Source organism: Rhododendron vialii, chromosome 8a, assembly GCF_030253575.1.
Source record: "Rhododendron vialii isolate Sample 1 chromosome 8a, ASM3025357v1".
Taxonomy (NCBI): domain Eukaryota; kingdom Viridiplantae; phylum Streptophyta; class Magnoliopsida; order Ericales; family Ericaceae; genus Rhododendron; species Rhododendron vialii.
The window spans coordinates 31,381,166-31,406,760 of record NC_080564.1 but is presented as its reverse complement, the minus strand read 5'-3'; the positions used below and the strand labels follow the sequence as shown (position 1 = coordinate 31,406,760).

Sequence of the window (25,595 nt, the reverse complement as noted above, 5' to 3'; positions counted from 1 at the left end):
AATTCCTGTTTGTGACTCTGTCCCTGGTCAATCTTAAAAGTTTTGAAAAACCTGTGAATGGTGTGTCGTTTGGTAACTGGTTATCTGCTTAGGCGCGGTAGGTGGGACTAGAGACTGCCTACACTTTTGGTACGGAGTAATTTATTTAATGCGCTAGCTGTGTATAAATTTCCAAGTTCTCAACCCACTCCACTCCAAACCAAATTCAAAACCAAACTCCACCATATCAAAAAAAAAAACCCCCCACTCGTTCTCCTTCCTTTCTAATTTCCAAACCCTCAACCTGCAGGCTGCAGCCCGTGTTTCCGGCGCTAGTTAGCAAGAAAGAGCAGAGGCGCGAGTTGTCGCCGCGGCTGAGTTGGCACGAAAATGAGGATCGAGGTGAGGGGGTCGACGCTGGTGCGACCGGCGCAGGAGACGCCGGCGCGGCGGCTGTGGAACTCGAACGTGGACCTAGTCGTTCCCTGCTTCCACACGCCGAGCGTCTACTTCTACCGTCCCAACGGCTCGCCCAACTTCTTCGACGCCGAGTCGCTCAAGTCGGCGCTCAGCCGGGTCTTGGTGCCGTTCTACCCCATGGCGGGGCGGCTGGCCAGGGACGAGGACGGCCGCATCGAGATCGACTGCAACGCCGAGGGCGTTCTCTTCGTCGTAGCGGATACCGGCGCCGCCGTCGATGATTTCGGAGATTTCGCGCCGACGCGTGAGCTCCGTCAGTTGATCCCGGCCGTGGATTATTCCCTTGGGATCTCTTCGTACCCTCTGCTGGTGTTGCAGGTACAATTTGCTTCATTCCTTTGCTTGTTTTTTTCCCTCCTTTTGTGTTTGAGTTTACGCAGCGCTAATAAACGCACCGAACGAGCCTCCTGACTGTTAATTGCAGAGGTGGCAATCTAACCCATATTTTTTTAATCTGTTCGTATCCGTCCACATATAATTCAATTCAATCCATCCATATTATATAATGGATTGATATGGTTCAACTTAGGAGTAGCAAATTGAATTCAAACCCATTAACAAACCCAAACCCATCAACTAAAAAATAGACCCAACCCAACCTATTTATAAGATGGTTTAGAATGGGTCTCAACCCATCTAATCCATCTATTAATGGGTCTCAATTAGACATCAATTGGGTCAACTTAAATGACCCAACAAAGTATGCATATAACCCACTAAAAAAACAGTGCAATACCTCTCCGCATAAAAAAAAATTTCTGAACCAAATTCTCTCTCTCCTGAGTTGCTCTCTCTCTCTCTCTCTCATAAGTTGCAGAAAGCTTCTCTCTCTCTCTCCTCGTTCGTGGTTCAAGGGAAACAGAGTAATGTGATTGGGGATTGTGACGATTTGTATTTACGTTTGTGATTAGTTGTAACAGTAATCCGATAAAAAGTGGAAACAATTGTGAGAGAGGGAAAAGGGCAGTTAAGACGTACGAGAAATTTTTTAGTGTCGGGTGGGCATGGGCTACGTGGTGCCATCACCATCTCAGCCGTCCATTGAAGTTTTGGATCGTACAGATCTGTTCGGCTAATTTTAAAGTGTGAAATGACTAAAATACCCCTCGGCAGCCAAATAGATCTCAGCCGTCCAAGACTTCGTTGGACGGCCGAGATTGGTGCACAGCACCACGTGGCCCGTGCCCACCCAACACTGAAAAATTTCTCACGACGTACAAATGCAGATTTTGTGACAGAAAGCTCGGATCAAAGAGTGATAGAGAGAGAGACGTTGGAGAGAGAGGTATATAGATAGGGGTAATATGGTCATTTAAATGAATATGGGGTAATATGGTTATGCCAGTGTATATGGGTATTTTAGTCATTTTAAAATTTTAGTATATAGTATGTAATTGGGTTAATGGGCGGGTCGGTTTTGATTTTAAATAAATTGGTCGGGTTGGGTATGGGTATGGGTAAATAAACTCATAATTAATGGGTCTAAATGGGTCAATGACCCATTAAAGACCCAACTCACTTACAATTTGCCTATTTTGACCCAAACCCGTCCATTTGACACCCCTAGGTTCAATTCATATCAACTCATATTTACATAGATTTAGGTGAATTTAAAATTGATTCAATATGGGTTAAAAGTAAAAACCCAAGTGCTTCACGTATATGGAAACAGTTCGCTCGATCTTCGATCTACTGCTTAGGCCCCGTTTCAGAACTGAAAATAAGTACTTATTTTTTAAGAAAGCAATTTCAAGCTCAAAAATAATGTGTTTACACAAATAATTTTTCTAGCAATATGGATCTTGTTTGATAGATCTTATCGAGATCTTTTATACGGTGCAAAAAAAATAAAAAAATAATTTTTTATTTATATTATTTTTGAGTTTGAAAATATGAAATAAGTACTTATTTTTTAAGAAGGTGTTCTGGAACGGGGCCTTAGTGCTTAGATACGGTGTCATCTCTTTCCCATCTTCTCTCTCTTGTTGTCGGACGAAATTGCCCTTCGTGATTGTGGTGTGGAAATGTATTTTCGCGTCACGTGAGGCCAGTCGAAACGGAAAGTTGTTTGGGACTTTTAATTTAATTTAATTTAATTTATTTGTTTGTTTGTTTTTAATCGGAGTTGGAAGTTTTTATTCTCTTTCGCCTCTTTTTTGTCAAGCTCGGTTCCTTTCGAGTTCGACTTTTTACTAAATAAACCGAATACGAACATGAATATGATATGACACATACCGTAAATAAATGAATTGAACTATGTTCAAATATGAAAATCCAAAACTAGGCATGTTCACTAAAAAAAATATTAGGGTAAAACTAAAAAAAAAAAAAGAAGTTAATTAGGCATGTTCAGTAGAAAAAATATTAGGGTAAAAGTAAAAAAAAAAATTCAGTTAATTGTTTCTTCACATAAAATATGTTTGAATTTGGCTTGTTTATGTAACTAACTGATCTCGAATGAGCTTTAATCGATGTTGAATGACTTTAATTTTTTAAGTTTCATAAGCTAAACGGTAGTTTGTTTGACCTAAGTTTGCTGTGTCAAAAATAAAATTCAATTTTTTTTTTAAAATTTGGATTGTGTATATTACAAAAAATGTACAATAAACTTTTAACAAGAGGACACAAGCCGGAGTTTGGTTTGTTTATTTAACGCTGCTACGCACACAACAACTGTGCATAGATTGCGGGGTGGGGTCGGGTTTCACACAAACAAGTTGAGCCGTTCATTGAATGTAAAAGTTTGAGCCGGTTCATTGAATGTAAAATATTTTTTTAAGGGCTTTGGCAAAAAAATCAGCTCAATCCGATATAAGTGCTCGATTCAATCATTTAATTTTTCATTCGAATTTTAGGATAATAAAAAGTTAGATGATTGAATCGTATATTTATAGGTATCGGATTGAGATGGTTTTTCGCGGCGGCCTTTGAAAAAATATTTTACATTTGATAAACGGTTCGGATCATTTGTGTGGGACTTTTAGTGGGCCCCATACTGCAATTTGTGCACAATTGCTTTGTGAGTATCATTTCTGTTGTTTATTATTAGCCTTATGTTTACGTGGAAAAAATATAGAAAAAAGAATATTTGTGTGAAAATGGTGGAATGAAAGTGGGTCCACCTACCATAAATTTACGTGGGAAAAATATAGAAAAAAGAATATTTGTGTGAAAAAGGTGGAATGAAAGTGGATCTACCTACCTGACTTTGAAAATAAAAATAAAAATGTGGATCTACCTACCATAAATTTCCGACCTTATCTAAGTGGAGGTCTCACGAATTTTCGACCTTATCTAAATGCCACCCGTCGCGTGGAATGGTGGTCTTTTGGAATGAAAAGTGAGTACTCGGCTAGGTTTTTTTTTTTTGATCCGCTACAGGGCTAGTTGATTCTGACAAATTTTAGCATTTAAATTTTAACAATGTTACGGAGAGAGATAGATCTAAATTGACATTAGATATTATAGTGCGCAACAATATGAGTATAGTAGGTTTGCGTGAACAAGTGGCCATTGACAGAGCTCAATGGAAGAAAATGATTCATGTAGCCGACTTCAAGTGATTGAAACATAAGGTTCGGTTTGGTTTGGTTAGACGACTATTACTGTTTTTTATTGGGGGGTAAATATAGCTGCTTTTTTTTTGGTTCACCTAACGGTGATATCAAATGACATTTTTTTCTTGACAAAAGCAAAAATATTATTGTCATAAAAGACAAAATCGGTACAATAGGAAAAGAAAAGTATGGAGCATCAAAGTGTACGACAAGTGACATAATACACGCTACCGTTCGTGAAAATTTGAAAAGAAAGTAGTTCGAAGCTTATGACCGAACGAGCCGTATTCGGTAGGATCGAATTAGATCGATGCTTGCACCATCTTTGGGTTGAATTTTAGAGTGCAATGTCAAAACCTAAAATTAGGCGTTCATGTATACCTACGCAAGCGCAAACTCATGCTAGTGTTTTCCCCTGTACAAGTCCGGCTAATTCTAGTTTAGTTTCCTCATCTTACGTTTATGTATACCAGCGGCTTCGTGGCTATTGGGATTGAAATCCTTGAGGCTTGAATTCAGGGCCTCCGGGATGAGAGGTATAGGCCGTGGCCAACTAGATAACCGGTTGGTTAAAGTTTCTGGCAGAGCGGTTTGTTTGATGAGATTTAACAAAATGTGTTGGTGGTGTATGGTTTGGGTTTACATTTTCTGCGTTTCTTTCTAAAGAGCTGCATGGGAATGTGAGAAGGTTTGCATCCTATGGTTTTGTCGAATAATACGGCTAACTTTTTTCTTTATTTCACCCCACTTTATCTACTTTATACTTATATAGAAAAAACTGGAACAAGCCACAATGGTAACCACAACGGTAAAAATGGGTGAGATCTGATGCCATCACAAAACCAAATTTTGAGTGTGGTACTTAGACATTCAATGGTCATCATGTAATTTGCCAAAATGGCATGTATTGAGTGGCATCGCCACCAAGTAACATTTTGGCACCATAGGATCGTAAGAAATTTGACTAGATTGCCATCATGCCACAAACAAAAGGAACTACAATCTTGGACGAGGCAAAGGTTGACACGTGTTTTTTTTTTAGCACCAGAAATTTCATTCATGAAGCCAAATGACACTTACTACAAAGCAATTTTATCACGACAATATGTTAAGAACTCAACCACCTATACCTAGACGTGTGCATTTCACGGCTAAATAGTACGAACTTCAATAACACATACTGCAAGCAGACCCAACTTCAGGAATAGTGGCACACACTGCAAGCAGATCCCAAATTACGTGTTCAATGTTGTTGTTTCATGTGCTAATTTATAAAGAGCTCTCGCATGTGTGAAATTTGATGCTTACTTGTCTTCTAAACTCACCACATTTTGCATTTAATTACTCAACTGTAGTTGTTTCAAAGTAGTTTATGCATTCACGGATTCCATGTGGAGGGAATCTTGAGTAGTTTTTGTGCAATCTAGGTATATGATTTTATTCTTAGTTGCACGTGCATTCCCTGTAGGCTTGACATTTTGTTCTGGGCTGGCAACAGGCTGGAACTAGACAGGTCCAAATCGTGTTCACATTGACTTGGATATAAGCTCTTTAGAAACAGGGCTGGCATAAATAATTTGTACTCCAGTAGTTAATTATGACAATCTCGTACTAAGGAATTTGTACTAGTAGTTAATTATGACAATCTCGTACTAAGATTTTACCCCATTGGCAGCGTATGACCGAACTCGATCTTGAAGGTTTCTTTTGTTTAATCAGCTAGTTATCAGTAGCGGAGCCATGGTTTCCAAATAGGGGGTGCCGATAATTAGAAGTTCAATCAGGAATCTTACTATACTAGTCCAAATATGGGGTTTCCGAATGATCGTGTTATTACCATTTTCAGTTGAAGTCAGATACATCAGTTTATGATTCAAGTCATAAAAAGGACATAATTGATCTCACAAATTTGTTGTTGAAATCTAAATTAATTTCCCAGGCTTATGGAGTGTGCTTTGGCCCTGTGCAGGTGACATATTTCAAATGCGGCGGAGTCTCACTCGGCGTTGGCATGCAACATCATGTTGCAGATGGAGCTTCTGGTCTTCACTTTGTCAACACATGGTCCGACATGGCCCGTGGCCTCGACGTCACGATCCCACCATTCATTGATCGGACTCTCCTCCGTGCCCGAGACCCACCGCAGCCTGCTTTCCGCCACATCGAATACCAGCCCCCTCCCGCCATGAAATCCCCTCCTCAATCAACAAGTCCCGACTCTACCCCTGAAACCGCGGTTTCCATTTTCAAACTAACGAAAGACCAACTCAACACCCTCAAAGCCAAGTCAAAGGAAGATGGCAATACAGTAAGTTACAGCTCGTACGAAATGCTCGCAGGCCATGTTTGGCGCAGCGTGTGCAAGGCGCGTGGACTTCCAGCTGACCAAGAGACCAAGTTGTACATTGCGACAGACGGAAGGTCCAGGATTCGTCCTGCGCTTCCTCCAGGCTATTTTGGTAACGTGATTTTCACCGCCACCCCTTTGGCCATAGCCGGGGATCTCCAATCAAAGCCGACTTGGTACTCAGCCAGTAGAATCCACGATGCTTTGGCGCGAATGGACAACGATTACCTAAGGTCGGCTCTTGATTACTTGGAAATACAGCCTGACATAAAGGCCCTTGTTCGTGGAGCCCACAGCTTCAGGTGCCCGAATCTTGGGATAACCAGTTGGACCAGACTTCCCATTCACGATGCAGATTTCGGGTGGGGGCGGCCAATATTTATGGGACCTGGGGGCATTCCGTACGAAGGGTTAGCATTTGCATTGCCAAGTCCAAATAACGATGGAAGCTTGTCGGTGGCGATTTCTCTTCAAACAGAACACATGAAGCTCTTTGGGAAGTTCTTGTATGACATATAAATAATTTAAGTCGAATTCAGATATCCCAAAATGTTTTTACTTTGGTGATCGTGTTTCATTGTTTTTTCAATTACTTTGTTCATTACATGTTATGACGCTGGACCTCTATTATTACAGTTGAAAGTTCAAACCGTGTCCGAACTAGAACACAGAATGCAATTTGCATACGAGGAACTTGAGTTCTCTGTAATACTAATTCAAATTTTTACCTTGTTTCTTTGTCAGATTTCATGAAATTCGTTACAATTTATGAATTGGAGATGAATGCTTTGGTGAACTAATGCTTTAAATTAATATCCCCTGATAATCTGCTCTAATCCTTCACAAGTTATTCGAACTGTTCATTTCTGTGATAATTCTTCGCAGCCAGTTGTTTATGGAAGATGAATTCCATTGCTTTCGGATGATCAATACTGCTAACATCTTGGTTTTCAGACAAAATCGTCATAGATGAACACATAGACTAGTACAAATTCAGCTGGAGGGATCAGAAGGGAAAAAGAAGGATCCAACTGAATCCAGCATACAGGATAGTTGTTGAGAGGATGAAGAACAGGGATCTCTTCGGAACTGATGCTGCACTTTTTGGGGAAGGACGCGGGTTACGATCTATGTTCGCACCGCCGTAAGCTCCATTCCCTTTCTGTGCCTTTCTTGCGTAAACCTTTGGTTGCATAAACACCAATACTGCTCTATCACTTCCTCCACGTAAACTGGTTGTTCTGTTTACACCTGCACATATATGAACCTCAAGCAACATAAGGAGCAAAGTAAACATGAAACAAAACCAACTTGAACCTTTCTTGCAAAAATGGCCAACTAGTGTTCTATCTTTACCTTTAGCCTCATGTTCTTGCAGATGGGGTTTTAAGAGAACAGAACCTCTGTCTCTTGTTGTGGAAAGTGTTGCAAGAGCCAAACTTGGTAGGGCTTGAGCACATAGAATGATGATGAACAGCCATGAAAGGAACTTCATCTCCTACGATATAATCCCCAGCTTTGGGGAGGGGGTTGTTGGATTTTGTTCTTGGTTAGGGGCAACCTGTATGGTTGGCTTTGAGAGTATTTATGCAGTTACCTTTTCATGTGGTGAGAGAATCAACATTGCGCAATATTTACGAGAAGGGAACCTGAATGAGTGGCCTCCACTCCATTACGACAGCCTAATCTTAAGTTTGAAAGACAAATCTCAGATTCGGTAAGAGACCTACAGCCATACTATATTCAGATCGTGTCTTCAGGAATAATACACAGTAGCCACAGAAAAAACTTGTAACTCTAGGGGTTGTTTGGGTACCTCCTACTTTATCTTTAAAAGCCACTTTATTTATGGTAGATTTGTGTAGGCCGGGTTGAGATCCACTCCTGTAATTATCCCGGACAGTCCAACATTTTCTCACAATGCAGTAGTATCTTACTGGGAAGATTTTATTTGGAGACTTTTCTAGCAGCTGTAAAAGGTAGTATACTGTCTGACTTTTTCAGGTGCTGCTATTGGAAAATGTTGAAATTATGGTGGGTGTTTTTAGCACAAATGACATCTCTCCACATAGATAGGTGACAGTTAATGTTGGTTCTTTCTCCTTGCTTCTGGGCATCAAAAGAATCTCTCTCTTTTCCTTTGCTGCTATTTGAAGCTGAAAAAGGGTTAGAAGATGAAAGTGGGCAGACCAAATCTATGGTTTAGTGGGTGTAGAATGAAGGATAAAGCTAAATTAGTGAGGATGTGGGTCACTATATTGAGTATTAAAGTGGTGCTTCTTGATTAAGTTATAAGGGAATAGGATGCTAGTTTTCATTCTTTACCTATCGTGCTTCGCAAAATCAATTGTAAAAGGGGCCACATGATGCACGCTATAGACATGGTAATAGCAGGAAAGTTCAAATTTGGATCTGTATCTGTATTGCATCTCCTGCTTATTTTGAAGATACAGGAGAGATAATAAAAGTTAAGGGAAGTGATGCCCTCATCTTTCACGGAAAGACTGATTCTCGTGACTTAAACCATGCCAATGGTGACCCCAAAATGTTTTTACTTTGGTGATCGTGTTTCATTGTTTTTTTCAATTACTTTGTTCATCACATGTTATGATGCTGGACCTCTATTATTACAGTTTAAACCGTCTCCGAACTAGAACACAGAAATGCAATTTGCATACAAGGAACTTGAGTTCTCTGTAATACTAATTCAAATTTTTACCTTGTTTCTTTGTCAGATTTCATGAAATTCGTTACAATTTATGAATTGGAGATGAATGCTTTGGTGAACTAATGCTTTAAATTAATATCCCCTGATAATCTGCTCTAATCCTTCACAAGTGGTTTGAACTGTTCATTTTTGTGATAATTATTCACGACCAGTTGTTTATGGATGGTGAATTCCATTGCTTTCGGATGATCAATACTGCTAACATCTTGGTTTTCAGACAAAATCTTCATAGATGAACACAAAGACTAGTACAAATTCAGCTGGAGGGATCAGAAGGGAAAAAGAAGGATCCAACTGAATCCAGCATACAGGATAGTTGTTGAGAGGATGAAGAACAGGGATCTCTTCGGAACTGATGCTGCACTTTTTGCAGACGGACGCGGGTTACGATCTATGTTCGCGCCGCCGTAAGCTCCCTTCCCTCTCTGTGCCTTTCTTGCGTAAACCTTTGGTTGCGTGAACACCGATATTTCTCTATCACTTTCTCCACGTAAACTGGTTGTTCTGTTTACACCTGCACATATATGGACCTCAAGCAACATATGGAGCAAAGTAAACATGAAACAAAACCAACTTGAACCTTTCTTGCAAAAGTGGCCTACTAGTGTTCTATCTTTACCTTTAGCCTCATGTTCTTGCAGATGGGGTTTTAAGAGAACAAAACCTCTGTCTCTTGTTGTGGAAAGTGTTTCAAGAGCCAAACTTGGTAGGGCTTGAGCACATAGGATGATGATGAACAGCCATGAAAGGAACTTCATCTCCTACGATATAATCCTTAGCTTTGGGGAGGGGTTGGATTTTATTCTTGGTTAGGGGCAGCCTGTATGGTTGGCTTTGAGGGTATTTATGCAGTTACCTTTTTCATGTGGTGAGAGAATCAACATTGCACAATATTTACGAGAAGGGATCCTAAATGAGTGGCCTCCACTCCATTACGACAGCCTAATCTCAAGTTTGGAAGACAAATCTCAGATTCGGTAAGAGACCTACAGCCATACTATATTCAGATTCGTGTCTTCAGGAATAATACACAGTAGCCACAGAAAAAACTTGCAACTCTGTTACCAAAAAAAAATACTTGCAACTCTAGGGGTTGTCTGGGTACCACATCATCTTTAAAAGCCACTTTATTTATGGTAGATTTGTGTAGGGTTGAGATCCTCTCCTGTAATCATCCCGGACAGTCCACCATTTTCTCACAATGCAGGAGTATCTTACCGGGAAGATTTTCTTTTGGGACTTTTCCAGCAACTGTATAAGGTAGTAGACTGTATAATTTTTTCAGGTGCTGCTATTGGAAAATGTTAAAATTACAGTAGGTGCTTTTAGCATATAAATGGCATCTCTCCACATAGATAGGTGACAAAGAATGACAGTTTAAAGTTAAGTTGATGTTGGTTCTTGCTCCTTGCTGCTGGGCATCAAAAGAATCTCTCTCTTTTCCTTTGCTGCTCTTAGAAGCTGAAAATGGTTTAGTGGGCGTAGAATGAAGGATAAAGCTAAATTAGTGAGGATGTGGATCACTAAATTGAGTATTAAAGTGGTGCTTCTTCATTAAGTTATTAAGGGAATCGGATGCTAGTTTTCATTATTTATCTATAATGCTCCGCAAAATTAAGTGTAAAAGTGGCCACATGATGCACGCTTTAGAAATGGTAATAGCAGGAAAGTTCGAATCTGGATCCGTATCTCATCTCCTACTTATTGTGAAGATATAAGAGATGCCCTCATCTTTCACGGAAAGACTGATTCTCGTGACTTAAACGATGCCAATGCTGACCCTGAGTGCAAAGAGATTACCCAATTCAGTAAACTCCCCACACATTTTCCATCCTCCAACAGCTGTTACTCTTAACCCATTTGAGCAGGCTTAGCTCACCAATAAATACCTGTAACTGTTGGTCTCTTTTTAGTTTCTGGATGAGATTTTGTTAGATTATAATGGTAAATGGTTAGAATGAATGCTAGGATGAGATTTACATTCTAGTATTCATGAGTGATGCTTTTGGTGGCCTGGGTACTCTATAAACGAATAGGACAGAGGCTCATTTCTCCTGACTTAAACCCAAGTGTCAATCGTGACTCCGATCGCAAAGAGTACAACTTAGCAGACTCTCCCTAACTCAACTTTCCCACTTCTTATTCACTCTCCATTCATTCGTCAAGAAATTGGTGCGAGAAAATTGTTCACGAGAAAATTTTAATGAAGTGAAGTAAAGAAAAATGAAAAGTGGTTTCTACATGTGTTCATTTGATAAAAGAAATTTGTAAAAAGGCTAAAAAGCAATAGGTTAGTCATATAGGAAGCTAATAAAAAAAATAAGATTTCTGTAAAATCTTGTGTTTTTTTTTGAGGATGAGTTTTTAGAAAAAACTAATCATACAGGAAATGTTAGAGATGTGGATCAAGGATTTTGCTTGGTACTTGATCACCCAAAAAAATGTAGAAAAGTCACACGTTCCACTATTTTTCTTTCATTTCCTTTCCTTGCAACTGAACGGGTTTCTTGGAGCTGATCTCTCGAGACTGTCACAATCATTTTTTCCCATACTTCCATGGTAGTGCTTTTAATCCATCTGTAAAGGCTTGGTTCATCAACAAACACGCAATCTCTTAGTCTTTTTCTCCCTTTTGTAGTGGTCTTGATAAAAAAATAAAATTAGAACGACAAAGTAAAATCAAGGAAACAATGTATAACAAGTTCAATGCTAAGGTGGTCCCCCAAAGTTAATTTAGGTGCACATAAACTAGCCCGATAGTTATCAAATAAGAAATCAATAAACTAAGAGATGTGGCCCATGTGGAATCACACACATAACCCAACGGAAGAACTCAATTTCAAGCTTGGGAAATCGAGCCCGTAAGCAATATGGTTGCCACCTTAGCTTTTGGACAAAAACAATCAACTTGCTCTTCCTGAAGTTTATTAGTACTATTTTGGCTGGAATTGCTTCAAATTTGACTTGTAGTCGTATTCTTGAAAGGGTCATCGATCTCGACAATGACTGATTGAGATATGGTTTTCAATTTTGACCGGTAAGAAATAATTATTACCTGTCATAATTGAATTTTAATTTAGACCGTTGATTGATGAGATCGCCGACTATGCACTCCATTGCAACCGCGGAGCAGGAACTTTGAGTTATAATTAGCTTGTGTTTGGACTAAAATAATCTAATGTAGCAGTATTAAGGACTGAACTTTTGTTGTTAATGAACAGCTTTAACTTTTGGTCAAAGTAAAAACTAAACAAAGGAGAGATTATTCCTTGCCCCTGCCGGTGCCCCATTTTCAATCATACATTGAATGAGATCTACACACTTATTTTATTTTAGGTCCCACACCAAAATGTGTAATGGAAGAAGGTATTACACTTATCTTGAGTCCCACACCAAAATGTGTGGCTGGAGGAGGTCTTGGGGCAACACGTGACAATGCCCAATGACATTAGGTAATTCTTCCTAAACAAAGAGAATTAAGAACGAAAAGGAGGCGGATTCTCTACGGTCCAACTGCCGAGAGTCCCTGTAATTCAATCACAGTCGTTCATCTTTGCATCCAAAAGTCCAAACTTTAAAAAACCTTCTGGAGAAAAATTAAACTTTTTCCGAAATTTTTTTTCTTAAATTTCGACTATTAAAAATATCATCTGACGATTGCAAACACTTCAACTATACCTCTGCGGTTGAAACATGAACAGCAGACAAGCATGGTGCGAACCAGAATTATATAAGCCCACTTAGCTCAGGTCAAACATAAGGCACCTGTCTAACTAGAACAGCGAATTTGTGATTGGCTAGATTCTGATGCACTGGCAAAAGACTTTTAAAACCTCACGTACACGAGCACTCCTGCATGACATGACCGTTACTTTCGTTAAAAATTGAAGCTTCGATACCCTCACGAGAGAAAAAAACTGCTTGTAGTAATTAAAAATAGAAAAAATTCTAAAATCAGTATAATGAGCTGACAATAATAAATTTGTGAATATGTATTAAATGGTGTAAAAAGTGCAAAAAAATACGTATTTTTCTTATCTTCTAGAGTGCTTATCGTGGGATGACAATAACAAAATCAATTAAAAAAATCTGAAAAAACAAAAACAAAAACAAAAATAAAAATAAAAATGGAAACCCCCCAGATTTGAAACTTCAGAGGAACCATGCCGCCCCAGGACTCCTCCTCCAAACCCTAAAATATAGGACTAAGTCTCATTCCCCACAAAACCGTGTCAATTGATCAGGTTTTAGCTTCAGTTCCTCTCAAAAACCCTAGACCATTATTTCCCTATTGGACTTGGTCTCTCCTCTTCTGTTTATCATCATTTACCCCTGTGTGTGAAATAGAGAATAAGAGAGGCAACCCTAAATTCAAGAAATCATTTGAAAGCTGTAGACTTTGCCGCAGTAAGTTTATTTCAGAGATACAGAGAGAGAGAGAGAGAGAGAGAGAGAGAGAGAGAGGGATGAAGAGGAAGAATGAAGAAGAGGGTAAGCGTGAGGGGGTGAAGCAGAGGAGTGTGTGTGATGCTTACGGTGGAGATGGGGTGGCCTGGTTTAGGGGTGGAATGATAGGCCAAGGAAGTTTTGGGTCTGTTTATTTGGCCAATTCCAAGAAACCCAACTTCAAATACGGCTGTTTTCCGCCTCTGATGGCCGTGAAATCGGCCGAGGTCTCTGTTTCCGGCACAATTCAGAAGGAAAGAGAGGTTTTGAGCAACATTGGAATGCACCCAAATATAATCAAGTGTTTTGGGGAAGAGATCACCACGGGCGAAAATGGTGAGATGGTCTATAATTTGTTGCTGGAGTACGGGTCTGGGGGAACCCTAGCTGATTTGATCAGGAAATCCGGTGGCTGCGGATTGCCTGAGTCTCACGTGAAGCGCTACGCCAGGTCTGTTCTTCTAGGGCTCAATCACATTCATGGGTGTGGTTACGTTCACTGCGATTTGAAGCCGGATAATATACTGCTTGTGCCTAAGAATTGTGGTTTTGGTGGTACCGAATTCAAGGCGAAGATTGGAGATTTTGGGTTGACGAAGAGGGTGAAGCAGAGTAATAACAAGAAGAGGAAGGTGGATCCGTTTTACTGGAGAGGTACTCCTATGTATCTATCACCTGAAGTTGTGGTTGATAATGTACAAGAGCCTCCTTCTGATATTTGGGCTTTAGGGTGTATTGTGCTTGAGATGATAACCGGAAAGCCTCCGTGGATTGGAAAAGGAGATTTGGATGGGGAGGAGCTTCTTCGTCGGATTGGCAAAGGTCACGAATCGCCTAAAATTCCGGATAAGTTATCAAAAGAGGGGAGGGAGTTTTTGAAGAGTTGTTTTTCGAGGAAGACAATGTTTAGATTGACGGCTGAGATGTTGTTGAATCACTCATTCCTCGAAGGGTTAGTAGATGATGTTGATGTAGTTGAGGAGGAAGATGGGTTCTTAGATGCGGGTGATATTGATTCCTCGTTTGTGTTATACGAGACTGATGGTTCCTTGCTTTCTGATGATTGTGGCTTTGTGTATGAAGAGGAAGTCTTCCTTTCTTCTTGGTTTGAAGATGGGCAGGAGATTGACAGTGGAGGGTTTTCCAGTTTTGGAAAAGAAGGAATATTGGAAGTTCAAGACATTGCAGGCTCCACTGTAGTAGATGATTTGGTTGATATGTCAACACAGGTTCCGGTGAACACCATGCAGCAGCGCGCCATTGGTTTTACCATTCCAGCCGGTGGTTAGCGGCCTACCATATGTTGGTTAGGGAAGTATACTATAGGTATAGTGATCATTTACATGGATTCTTTTGTTGTAGATATCATATACAGACAGCTATTGTTGAATGACATCTTTGTCTCAGACGTCATTTTTATTGACTAAAGGAACTATTTGTTACGCAGTTCTGTTCTGCTGATCATAATAGATGGAAGCATTGCGATATCTTGTTACCACCGTAATAGTAGGGACAATTGGCAGAATCGTTGCGATATCTCTTGGCGATAGTAATAGTAGAGTTATGTTCGATCTACTTTTTTACACTTCTCCGGTGACAAAATTCTATTCCTTGCATCCTAATTTGAATAGCAGCATTTTGGTTTTCCCTGCTGCTTTTGAAACACTTTCAAATTGCAGTATTGGCCTTTATGAGGATTTTTATAAACTGGAATTTGAACTTTGGTTCCTATCTTGTCTGATACATCAAGTTAGATAGATAGATGGTTAAAGGAAAAGAGAAACGGCTAGGCTGGTTTGGGTTTGTTGAGAAGGCACAATAAAAGCTATTCCTTTATTCATCTATGAGGATGTAAGCCGAAAGACGATTCTGCAGATCTTGGACCCTGAACCTCTATTTAAAAATAATAATAATAATCATGCTAGCTTTCTATGTAAGCGAAATGGGATCCTGTTTTCTTGCAGTCACAAATGTGACTTGTAACTACTGGAAAAAGTACAATATATAGGGCGATTTTCGGAGAACAATTCCGCTACAATAACCAAACTGGAAATACTGATCGCGTAAACAGAATACAAATAACTCTACGAAATAGAGGTACATAAAGTGAGCCAAATGCTGTATTTCACGCAATTTCCTTTAAACAGATTCGCCGGCTGCCGAGATTGTTGAGGTTGCACCGGTGTCTGTCTCTGGGATAATTCAGCAACAACAACAGCCTACAGAACATCACCATAGACTGCCATGGCGAACCGAGCTTCGTCTATCTCTTTCTCTCTCACACAGGAACAATATCAGCATGCAGCTATAAGGAGTTCGTGGAACTGGTGAAGAATACCGAAACGAGATGCTGATTATACAACCAAGGAGGCGACTATCGAGCTGCACACCAGGAATTGAATTCTGAAACCGTTGGAAATGAACTCTGCCCATCATTCCTGCAGATGGTTAAGTCATTAAAACCGTTCCTTGCCCAGCTTCCAGTTTTTTAATGGTAATGTAGAGTGTCCCGGATCAGCTTGCGCGCACCTCAAACTATTCTCTACAGCTCCTCTCACAGCTATTTCATACGTTTACACGTGGGGTTGAAGTGCCCCTAGAGTGCTGGCAAGGAGAATAAGCCCGAGACCCAGAGCCAGCCCTGACTTTTCAGGAGCTTAAAGCGAATGTTAAAAATATGAACCCCTTCTGTTGGACTATTACAAGGGATAAAAGAGTAGGAGGGGCTCCTGAAATTCAAAAATTCTTGAAGGCCTAAAACCGCCGCAACTCAAATTTTAGCTCAGGACTGGTTCTGCTGTGACCTTTTGAAGAAGCAAACTCCTAATTACGTAGGAGTTAAAGTAATTAACATTATTTCAACGTACGTAGTTGATTCACTGTTACAGCATTGAACCCAGTCAATTATACTAGTATGTAAGCTTTTTCTGCACGTGTTCAATGAGGTTTAACATACGATAGTTGCCAGGGTGCATGGTCAAACATCCCCTACACTTCATCCCAAAGACTCACTTTCATGCACCTTTTTGGTCAACTTGATTAGTTCAATTTGAAAGTGGTTAACGTGAATTACAATGGGTCAATCTGACTAGTTTAATTTAACATCTCGTAAATGAACTCTGACTTCCATTTAGTAAAGTAAAGGCTTGCTTGAATTGGTAAAGTTTTTGTTGAAAGATGAAACCCTACATTAGACCAGCTCAAATAATGAGTTTTTATGACTGTGTCTTGAGGAAAATTATTAAGTGCTTTTGGAGGATCGTCATGTAGTGATCTAGGTCATTTTCCAACACATACGGGCGGGGATTCTGCCAGTGTCGGCCCTTGGCTTAAACTCAAGGTGCATGCAAGACAAATAGTCAATCTGATACCACAAGTTTTTCATCGTCTTGATGAAGAAAGTTAAACTAAAAGTTGTGGCTCCTAGCACATTGGTAGTATTCCTTGGATTCCAAGAGATATACTTGAGGTTAAAGTCTATGAAGAGACGTCGAACCTTTTTTTCGTGACTTAGACTATGGGTTCCCATAGAGCGTTACTGCACTACGGGGTATAATAATGTGCACTGGTGTAACGCCCCGATTTTCCAAAGAATTTCGGAAGCATTAACCCTAAAATACACTGAATTTTACAAAATATTAGGCCCCTATTTATCCTTATACAAAATTTACAATTTCAAAATAATACAAAAATCTATGTACATTTACTTAATAAAAGCAACTCCAGAGCGACTCTAATTTTGATACGAAATTCCAAGCAATGTTGGCCCAGACTCCGTTCCAGGGGGTCCCACCTGTATCAACTGCTCCACTGTGGAATCCTGCACACTCTGGCAAATTGAACGCCGAAGCAAACGATTTGCCAGGATACAAACGTATCCTGAGTGATAATTCACTAAGTAGAAATCCTAAAACCCAATACCACAATATGCAGATCAACAATATAATAATTCATAATACACCGAAGGTACAAAATAATAACACATCGTCTTTTTCTTTACTATCCATCATCTTACATGTAATCTAAGGATTCTCTCCGCGAGATCCTTTCCTCCCACATCCACTAACTACAATCGTCTCATGGGTCCACCCTTCCTCTTGCTTGTCCTGCACCAGGGTCCTAGGTGAGCGCATCTAAGTTATGTACCGAGTATGTTCTCACTTAAGACCATAACAGGAGGATTGAGTCATCCCATGACGTATCGTACATTAGAATCGGACATCCACTACCCCACGCTAACTATAACCGTCTCATGGGACCCATTCTCTTTCTCCAAGAGAAACTTCCCATGACGTATCATACATTAACGTCTCACTAACTATAACCGTCTCATGGGACCCATTCTCTTCCTCGAAGAGAAACTTCCCATGACGTATCATACGTTAGCGTCACAACACCGGGCCCCTCAGGTAACCCATTTCAACACAGGGCCCCATAGGTTACCCTTGCCATCACCATGGCTCAAATCACAATCCACACAATCACACTTCCAACACTTTATCAATTTCCATTTACTTAACATCGTCTACATGAATCACTACTCGTAACCACCCTGTGAAACCTATTTGTCCAATCTACAGCCACAACAAAATATCACACGGTTCAACATTTCAACTAAAAGTACTAACAACACATAACCATGCGATAAAATTAATCATGTCATAGAATTTATCATGTGAGTAACAAAATAATATTCAGTCAAACAATTAATTACTACACTTAAAATTAAGTCTATTTCTCTCATTTAGAAATTTTATAAAACATTTCTACTATTTATACATTTTTCTTTAACTCTCATATTATTCATAGATTTTACAAACAAATTTTTATTGAAAAATACTTATTGTTAAATTTAGTATTTACTAACTATATTAAATATTAATATGAGATTTTTATAACAACAAAATTATGAGAGGCCATTCTAGTCAATATTTATTAGAGTTAAAGATTAACTAATATATAATCTAAAATATTTCTTGTTTACAATCTAAATAAATTTTTACTTATAAAATATTCTTGTTAATGTTTCATAAATATTTATTTACCCCAATAATTTATTAGACACGTAAACGTCCACTCAAATACAAATTAACAATGCAACATCAATAATAATTTCACAATCAAACACTTGTTAAACGATCATAAATTTTCACAGGGTATAACACTAATCATTCCAGCACAGCCGAACTGAATTTTAATATAAACAGAACTAAAAATAAATTAACAATTTAACAGCAGATCATCATCTTCAATAAACTTTAAATCTAAGTAACTCCATTAAAATGCAGATAAAGGTTTTGGGTTTTCGGAAAACTACCTCAAACGCGATTCTAAGTTCGGATAAGTGTTGTACGGTGTCCGTAGATCGCCATGGTGGTTTTGAAATCTCGGGGCAGCGTCCGGCGGCATTCCAACAGGGCCCGCAGCAGCGGTGTGCACACACCTACGGCCACAACTCTCTCTCTCTCTCTCTCTATTCTAGACTCAACAATATAATTGAGAGTAAAATAGTATACTGGTGTTCAATATTCGGATTTATGTGGGTATGTATAATGAGAGAGAATAAGGTAGTGAAAAGGTGAGAGGATAAGTGTAGAAGTGGTGGAATGAGGAAGGAGAGTGATACTGATAATGATAAAAAGATGGGGGACAAGTGCCACATTTGGGGGGTTTTCAATTATAATGTATGTGGACGCATGTATGTACATGGTGAGAATGTATCTAGACGCTTTTATGTATAGGATGAGAGATAGAGAAGTGGAGAGTTAGTTTGAATAGAGTTCTACTTAGGGTTTAGATAGGAAAGATAAGAGATGAATATGAATCACTGATTTTCTGTATCTCTAAAGTTTAAATACATATCTTATATAATAATGCAAATAATATCAATTATACACATAATAATATATTTTAATTATTCAATCTAATTAATTATTGAATTAAAAATTTAACAATATAAATTTGTATTAAAAAAAATTGGGTCAAAAATCCGGGTCGTTACAACTGGTATGCTCCACCGAGGTCTCATTATCATGATCCTTAATCGTTCGGTACACTACACCACATAGTGCGCGTCTGGAAATCCTTGTACAACTAACGCACCATCTAACACACAGTGCTTATGTACACAACGTAGATAAAAGGAATAAAAAAAAAGGGGCCAATTTAGCTTAGGTCAAGGGTGATAAATGATCGAGTTGAGTAATTTGTTGTTCAAATTACTTGAATTGAAAACTTAATGAACTTCAAAACATGTTTTTTTGAGGAAGGACAAGAGGGTAATTTCACCTACCAAACTCACCTAGGCAATTGCTGACTAGGGAGTAGGGGTGTTATCGGTTCGGGGTCGGTCGGTTCGGTCCACCGGTATGGAAGACCGATCGGGTTCGGGGAAAAAATTGGTAGGACCGATCCCGACCGAAAATACAATCGGTCCAATTCGGTTCGGGGTGAATTCGGTCCGGTCGGGAAATTCGGGGAATTCGGGCTGCCCGAATTGGGCCTAGTTGGGCCAAAGGTAAAAAATTCAAAATGGGCCAATTTAAAAAGAATTAATAGTGGGCCAAAAATAAGCCCATTGCTTCTGATTTTTTGATAAAGCTATTTTTTGTTTGTGGGCCAATTTCACCAGTTTTTTTGATAATGGCAAAAGAAGAGTTTTTGCTCACAACAAAGCTTTCTATTTCTGTACTGATACAACAAAGCTTTTTGTTGTGAATGTTAAAAATAAAAAATAAATAAAAATCCCCTCTTTCTGTATTGAATTGAGATTTTAAGAATTGAGCTTTCTATTTAAAGTAGAAGATTTGGGCATGGATTGCATTATCCGACCAATGAGAGAATCCCTATGCTCATCACAATAAAAGTGGGTTATCAAAGAAAAAAATCTGGCTTAACCCGATCGATTCCACTATGAATTAAATCTTCCCATACAAAAGGAAAAACGGCCGAAGAAAAGGAGAACAAGATATATTACTCTCAAAACATCCATTCACCAAAATATTCTTGTGAAAGCACAATCGCAATACGATACAGTGCACAATTTCAAGCTGCCATCTTTGGAGCTCTAATGACAGCTATGAGGCCAAATCATCTTCTGTCTCTATGCCTCACGATTTATTCAAGAGCTGAACACTGAATCTTTACAACCTTTGAACAAATAACCCAATGGAGAGTGAATATAGTTTGAAACCAACTACTTAACTTTCGCAATACAATAGCAGTAGCATACTTGCATCAAAAATAAAAAATTACACCCAGAATCCTAACTTTGCGATCCTTAGCACCACTGTTATATGAGTTTTTGCAACATCAGAAGCAGCCATCCCAAATTTCAAAAAACAGAAACAGCCATCACAAAAACACAAAATACCAACAATCTAGCAGAATACAGTTAAAGTGTCCGTCAGAAAACAACACCACCATACTTCCAAGTTCAAGTTAAAATCTACCAAATTCAAAACACTAATGTCAACAAAATCCCATGAAAATCCCAGTCATTATTATCACAAAATGCTACGAAATGCAGAACCAGCAGAATATAGAACCATCCCCAGCTTGAAAACTGCACCACCATACTTCAAAATACGCCAAGTTGCCAACAATCTAGCCCTCATTTTGAACATAAAAAATAGTAAATACTAAGAAAAACGAAAAGTAGTAAAAAAAAATTACAACAAACAAAAAAAGATGTATATGTGATTAGGATTTACCTCAACCATGAAAAAACAATTGCAGCATGCAACGGTTGCCACCAACTCCTTAATCGTTATCAATTGATTCCAAGACAACTACAAACATAAGAAGAAAAAAACAAACAAAAACAAACAACTAAGACATTTAACGTAAAAGATATTTAAGAACCACATAACATAAAGAAATCAAGAACTAAAAAGAGTAGTACCCGAATCTAATTGCTCCAACTCATCAAGTTGTTCTTTTATATTGATTTTAGTTGGTTTCCTTATCCATTGTTGCGTACAAATAAGAGCTTCCACGGTCTTCGGAGAGAGAGAACTTCGATAAGGATCAATCACACGTCCGCCCGTGCTAAAAGCGGATTCGGAAGCAACCGTGGACACAGGGATAGCTAGCACATCTCGTGCCATTTGAGAAACAATTGGATACTTAGAGGAGTTTAACTTCCACCAACGCAAAACATCAAATTTGTCACTATCATCCTCACTTGCTTCCGCAAGATACTTTTCCAATTTGATTTGCATGCCATGTTAGTTTCCTTTTGCATGTGCATCTTAAATTGAGATTTCAAAGATTTATGACTACCAATCTCCATTTCAACTCCATCCAAATCTCCTTTGTCCGATGATCCCCCAACCTCTTGACTACGCACATTCGAGTTTGCATTATTCTTCACATACCATTCAAATAAACGGGTAATTCCATTTGTTATATTATCCGTCAACTCACCAACCACCGTCTTATCATATCCCAAAGTATTTCGAAAGCAATATTCAAAAAACCCAATTTTGCAACGAGGGTCAAGAACAACCGCAAACATCAACATTTGATTAATCTTATCAAAATCTCCCCAATACTTATCAAACTTCTCACGCATACCAAGTGCCATATCACGCAATTCACTATCATCGGTTTCACACAACTTCACAATATCTTGTTGAATCAACACCATTTCATCAAAAAAAACATTGCAAGTAACATACAAAGAACCCGAAAATTTCAAAGTTGCAAGGTAAAACACTCGAAGAAACTTTACATACAACTTGATTTTTCCCCAATCACTTGAAGTTGGAGCCCCAACATTTTCCTTCCGCCCTCTCCCTCTCTTTTTCTTTCTTTTCTCAATTTCAATTATTCTACCCATACCCTCAAAACCATCAACATCATCAAACGCCTCATCAATCTCTTCCTCTCTTACATTTAATTTGAAGGACGGGTCATCACATAAACGATCAAAAGCCTTTTGATAAGTTAAAGCCCTCTCCAACATAAAATATGTATAGTTCCAACGAGTAGACACATCCAAACAAGGTTTAAGTCTACATGTAATGCCCTCCTTTTCAACACAAGACCAAAACTCTGCCATTCTAGAAGGGGAAGACCTCACATATCTTACAATATTTCGCACCCTTCCAATTGGGTCATCAATCTCTTGCAATCCCTCACGTACGATTAGATTCAAGATATGTGCTGAACATCTCACATGCAAGAACTCGTGATTTAAAATTGTGGTCTTCCTATGTTTGGTCTTTCTCTCCAAGTAAGCAATCAAAAGACTATTCGATGATGCATTATCAACCGTAACAGTTAAAAACTTATCAATCCCCCAATCCAACAAGCATTGTTCAACCATCCTACCAAGAGTATCACCCTTGTGATTAGGAACTACGCAAAAATTCAGAATTTTCTTTTGATATTTCCAATTGTCATCAATAAAATGTCCCGTAAGACACATGTAATTCAAATTTTGGACTGAAGTCCAAGTGTCCGTTGTAAGACACAACCTTTGATGCTTAACTATTTGTTTCAATGCCATTTTCTCCTCCCCATAAATAAGCATGCAGTTCTTGGCCATCACAAGCCTACCAGGAGGCTTCCACATTGGTTGAACAACTTCAATAAACTGTTTGAATCCTTCACCCTCAACAAATGAAAATGGCAATTCATCAATTATTATCTTTTTCGCTAGTGCTCTTTTACATGCGTCAACACTGAAGGTCATAGGCACAAGGTCTGCACTTGTTTCGCCATTGTGTTCCTTTTTTTGAAAACTAAGTTGTTTTTGCCTACTACCCGTGAATTTCTTGCTCATGGGATAATTCAAACACTGAAACTTTAGATGATGAGTAAGTGATTTTGTACCATTGAGCTTCGAATGACATGCATAATCCTTTCGACACCATTTGCATGCAGCCCTAGGTTTCGGATGATTTTCTGGGGTAATAAAGTAAAAATGTTTCCAACAAGCAGCCCTCTTATTACTAATACTACCAACAATCTTTTTCGACTCAATCTTAGTTTCAATTTCAGGCACTTGATCATCGTTTAATTCAGCATTCTGAGGAATATCAAACTCAGCAGCATCATCCATAACATCATCATCATCATCATCAATATCATCCATCTAAAACAGATTACAATGAACATAATCACACTCTAATTTTCAGGCAGTAATCTGATGAAATTGTATATGAACTTATAAACTGTGTTCTCATGCTCCAAACTCTAAAGTTCATGCATTAATCTTATTTTCAGTCCATCACCTCATGCTCATACGAAAAGTATATTGCAAATACTAATAAACTAGGATTTTGAGATTGAATACCTCAAGCTCATAGTCAAGCTCATGGTCAGACATTTTGTTGGCGTCGTCGAGGTTGAAATTCCACGTGAGCCTAAAGCTTGGGCTCAGCCAATGCCAGTGTGCCCCTACACCTTTGAAAAATCTCTCTCAATAGCTGCAGACAGAAAACGAAAAATCAGGTGATTCGTAGCTTCACGGAACTTAGCCCAGTATTATCTAAAAATCAAAATGGAAAATCTGTTGGTTCGAGATGATCAGGAAAGAATAAAAAATCTGCTGGTTCGAGCTCAGGAAAAAATTTACTGATTTTTCTTGCTGGTTCGAGATTTGGAAAAAAAAAATGATTCTTTACAATTTACATAATACTAAAATCAGGAAAAAAAAAAGGTATCGGTAGGTTGGCCATCAAGCATATATCGCTTCAGCTGGCAGCCGGCTTATCACAAGGTGTTTGAGGCTTGTCTGGTCAGCCCCACTAACCATTTTTTAGAGGCATTTGACTAGGACATGCCTATTGTTTTGATAATTTGTCTGGACTTTTGACCTAGTTGATATACTAGGGCCCATAAGTATTTCTAATAACCTAACCCGAAGCAGGGGGTACAAGGACAAATAACATATTTTTTGTGAAGGAAACGAAATTGGATACAATGTTGGAAACAGAAAGTAGAACTTCTCAAATTATGTCATCCACAAAAACCCAAAATTGGAGAAATCCAAGCTTGTTGGACGTGATTATGGGCCATCTATGCTCAATTCCTGAAAAATAAAAATGTCTCCTGAATTTGAAACTGTGTTCATTCCCTCACTGGTGTCCGATCTCGCCATCCAAGTGAACTCACAACCCCAAAAGGCGCCTAATACCTTTGGTGCACAGGTAGTCGGGTTAAAAAAAAAAACAGTGTAAAATGATTCAAAAAAAAAAACGATAGAGATCGGATAAAAAAAAAAACAGTGTAAAATCAGGAAAAAAAAAAAAAGAAACAGATCAACAGGCAACATCGATTTTCAATTCGGTTTTTCAATTGGTCTCACCGAAAATTCGATTTTCAATTCGGTTTTTCAACATCGATTTTCAGGCAACAAACAGATCAACAGTGTAAAATCGGATCAAAATTGGTCTCACCGATTTTCAATTCGGTTTTTCTGTATAAGTTTTCTAGAAATGTTATAAAAAAAAGAAAACGGTTTTGAGAGAGAAAAAAAAATCACTTCTTGTTTACATATTTCACTCCCGTAAATGATCTCCGATTTTCAGTTTTGGTCTTCACCCTCGAATCTTGCACACCAACAGGCAACATCGTTTCTTCTTCTTTTTCTTTTTTTCTGATTTTACACCGTTACACAGAGAGAGAGAGACAGAGAGACAAAGAGAGAGAGAGAGAGAGAGAGAGAGAAAGAGACAGAGAGAGAACATATCTGCTTATCGAAGTGGTGGCGGATGGAGATTGATTGCGGTGCTGATGTTGATAATCGGGGATGGTGGACAAGGCGCCGTACGTGATGGGGGCGGCGGAGGCGAGGACGGCGCTGGTGGAGCACGGTGGTGCAAATCGTGGAGGTTTAACGTTAGAGAGAAGGGAGAGAACTGAGGGAGTGAGGGGAAAATGGAAATGGAGTGGCTGCGGGGACTCTTCTGATTTTGGAGGAGTGGAAGACTGAAGGAGTATAACAGAGTAGGGTTTGGGAGGAGTGGATGGTCACGATTAAAGCTCTAATAGATTGACGGTCAAGATTAAAAGGATTTAATAATTATATATAATATATATTATTCAA

At 38.9% G+C, this 25,595-nt stretch overlaps 6 protein-coding genes and 1 long non-coding RNA gene across 9 annotated transcripts; 3 read left to right on the top strand and 4 right to left on the bottom strand.

Annotated features, from left to right (window-relative positions):
- Positions 1–178: 178 nt before the first annotated feature.
- Positions 179–7,093, top strand: LOC131335317 (shikimate O-hydroxycinnamoyltransferase-like). Its single transcript, XM_058370628.1, has 2 exons — positions 179–777; positions 5,986–7,093. Exons 1-2 carry the CDS (start codon positions 370–372, stop codon positions 6,880–6,882), a joined length of 1,305 nt encoding a protein of 434 aa, XP_058226611.1. The 5' UTR covers positions 179–369; the 3' UTR covers positions 6,883–7,093.
- Positions 3,257–3,780, bottom strand: LOC131335323 (uncharacterized). Its single transcript, XR_009202495.1, has 2 exons — positions 3,702–3,780; positions 3,257–3,661 (listed from the first exon to the last, which is right to left on the bottom strand). It is a non-coding gene; the product is annotated as an uncharacterized LOC131335323 (long non-coding RNA).
- A 217-nt stretch (positions 7,094–7,310) lies between the features above and the next one.
- Positions 7,311–7,858, bottom strand: LOC131335320 (uncharacterized). Its single transcript, XM_058370631.1, has 2 exons — positions 7,720–7,858; positions 7,311–7,614 (listed from the first exon to the last, which is right to left on the bottom strand). Exons 1-2 carry the CDS (start codon positions 7,856–7,858, stop codon positions 7,370–7,372), a joined length of 384 nt encoding a protein of 127 aa, XP_058226614.1. The 3' UTR covers positions 7,311–7,369.
- LOC131335322 (uncharacterized) lies at positions 7,827–8,798 on the top strand. The gene is made up of 3 exons (XM_058370633.1): positions 7,827–8,080; positions 8,368–8,401; positions 8,440–8,798. Exons 1-3 carry the CDS (start codon positions 7,827–7,829, stop codon positions 8,515–8,517), a joined length of 366 nt encoding a protein of 121 aa, XP_058226616.1. The 3' UTR covers positions 8,518–8,798.
- A 503-nt stretch (positions 8,799–9,301) lies between these two features.
- Positions 9,302–11,815, bottom strand: LOC131335321 (uncharacterized). The gene is made up of 3 exons (XM_058370632.1): positions 11,806–11,815; positions 9,711–9,899; positions 9,302–9,605 (listed from the first exon to the last, which is right to left on the bottom strand). The coding sequence occupies exons 2-3, from the start codon at positions 9,847–9,849 to the stop codon at positions 9,361–9,363; spliced, it is 384 nt and encodes a 127-aa protein (XP_058226615.1). The 5' UTR covers positions 9,850–9,899; positions 11,806–11,815; the 3' UTR covers positions 9,302–9,360.
- Positions 11,816–13,216: 1,401 nt separating this feature from the next.
- LOC131335319 (mitogen-activated protein kinase kinase kinase 20-like) lies at positions 13,217–16,048 on the top strand. Its single transcript, XM_058370630.1, has 2 exons — positions 13,217–14,863; positions 15,685–16,048. The coding sequence occupies exon 1, from the start codon at positions 13,558–13,560 to the stop codon at positions 14,824–14,826; it is 1,269 nt and encodes a 422-aa protein (XP_058226613.1). The 5' UTR covers positions 13,217–13,557; the 3' UTR covers positions 14,827–14,863; positions 15,685–16,048.
- A 4,459-nt stretch (positions 16,049–20,507) lies between these two features.
- On the bottom strand, positions 20,508–24,104 carry LOC131335315 (zinc finger BED domain-containing protein RICESLEEPER 2-like). Of its 3 annotated transcripts, none has more exons than XM_058370626.1 (4): positions 23,841–24,104; positions 21,441–23,639; positions 21,250–21,327; positions 20,508–21,148 (listed from the first exon to the last, which is right to left on the bottom strand). In XM_058370626.1, the coding sequence occupies exons 1-2, from the start codon at positions 23,871–23,873 to the stop codon at positions 21,675–21,677; spliced, it is 1,998 nt and encodes a 665-aa protein (XP_058226609.1). In that variant the 5' UTR covers positions 23,874–24,104; the 3' UTR covers positions 20,508–21,148; positions 21,250–21,327; positions 21,441–21,674. The 3 variants fall into 3 exon arrangements, with proteins under 3 accessions (XP_058226609.1, XP_058226608.1, XP_058226607.1); XM_058370625.1 differs by having other exon boundaries at positions 20,508–21,142; XM_058370624.1 differs by having other exon boundaries at positions 20,508–21,101.
- Between the last annotated feature and the right edge of the window lie 1,491 nt (positions 24,105–25,595).

What these genes read in the sequence shown, in the direction of transcription:
- LOC131335317 (XM_058370628.1), top strand. Translation starts at nt 370, where the DNA reads ATGAGGATCGAGGTGAGGGGGTCGACGCTGGTGCGACCGGCGCAGGAG. An exon ending in ACCCTCTGCTGGTGTTGCAG is followed by an intron (nt 778 to 5,985) that starts GTACAATTTGCT and finishes GGCCCTGTGCAG; the next exon opens with GTGACATATTTCAAATGCGG.
- LOC131335322 (XM_058370633.1), top strand. Translation starts at nt 7,827, where the DNA reads ATGATGATGAACAGCCATGAAAGGAACTTCATCTCCTACGATATAATC. An exon ending in AAAGACAAATCTCAGATTCG is followed by an intron (nt 8,081 to 8,367) that starts GTAAGAGACCTA and finishes TGACTTTTTCAG; the next exon opens with GTGCTGCTATTGGAAAATGT. An exon ending in AAATGTTGAAATTATGGTGG is followed by an intron (nt 8,402 to 8,439) that starts GTGTTTTTAGCA and finishes CCACATAGATAG; the next exon opens with GTGACAGTTAATGTTGGTTC.
- LOC131335320 (XM_058370631.1), bottom strand. Translation starts at nt 7,858, where the DNA reads ATGAAGTTCCTTTCATGGCTGTTCATCATCATTCTATGTGCTCAAGCC. An exon ending in GCAAGAACATGAGGCTAAAG is followed by an intron (nt 7,615 to 7,719) that starts GTAAAGATAGAA and finishes ATATATGTGCAG; the next exon opens with GTGTAAACAGAACAACCAGT.
- LOC131335321 (XM_058370632.1), bottom strand. Translation starts at nt 9,849, where the DNA reads ATGAAGTTCCTTTCATGGCTGTTCATCATCATCCTATGTGCTCAAGCC. An exon ending in GCAAGAACATGAGGCTAAAG is followed by an intron (nt 9,606 to 9,710) that starts GTAAAGATAGAA and finishes ATATATGTGCAG; the next exon opens with GTGTAAACAGAACAACCAGT.
- LOC131335319 (XM_058370630.1), top strand. Translation starts at nt 13,558, where the DNA reads ATGAAGAGGAAGAATGAAGAAGAGGGTAAGCGTGAGGGGGTGAAGCAG.
- LOC131335315 (XM_058370626.1), bottom strand. Translation starts at nt 23,873, where the DNA reads ATGTCTGACCATGAGCTTGACTATGAGCTTGAG. An exon ending in AGCTTGACTATGAGCTTGAG is followed by an intron (nt 23,640 to 23,840) that starts GTATTCAATCTC and finishes AATCTGTTTTAG; the next exon opens with ATGGATGATATTGATGATGA.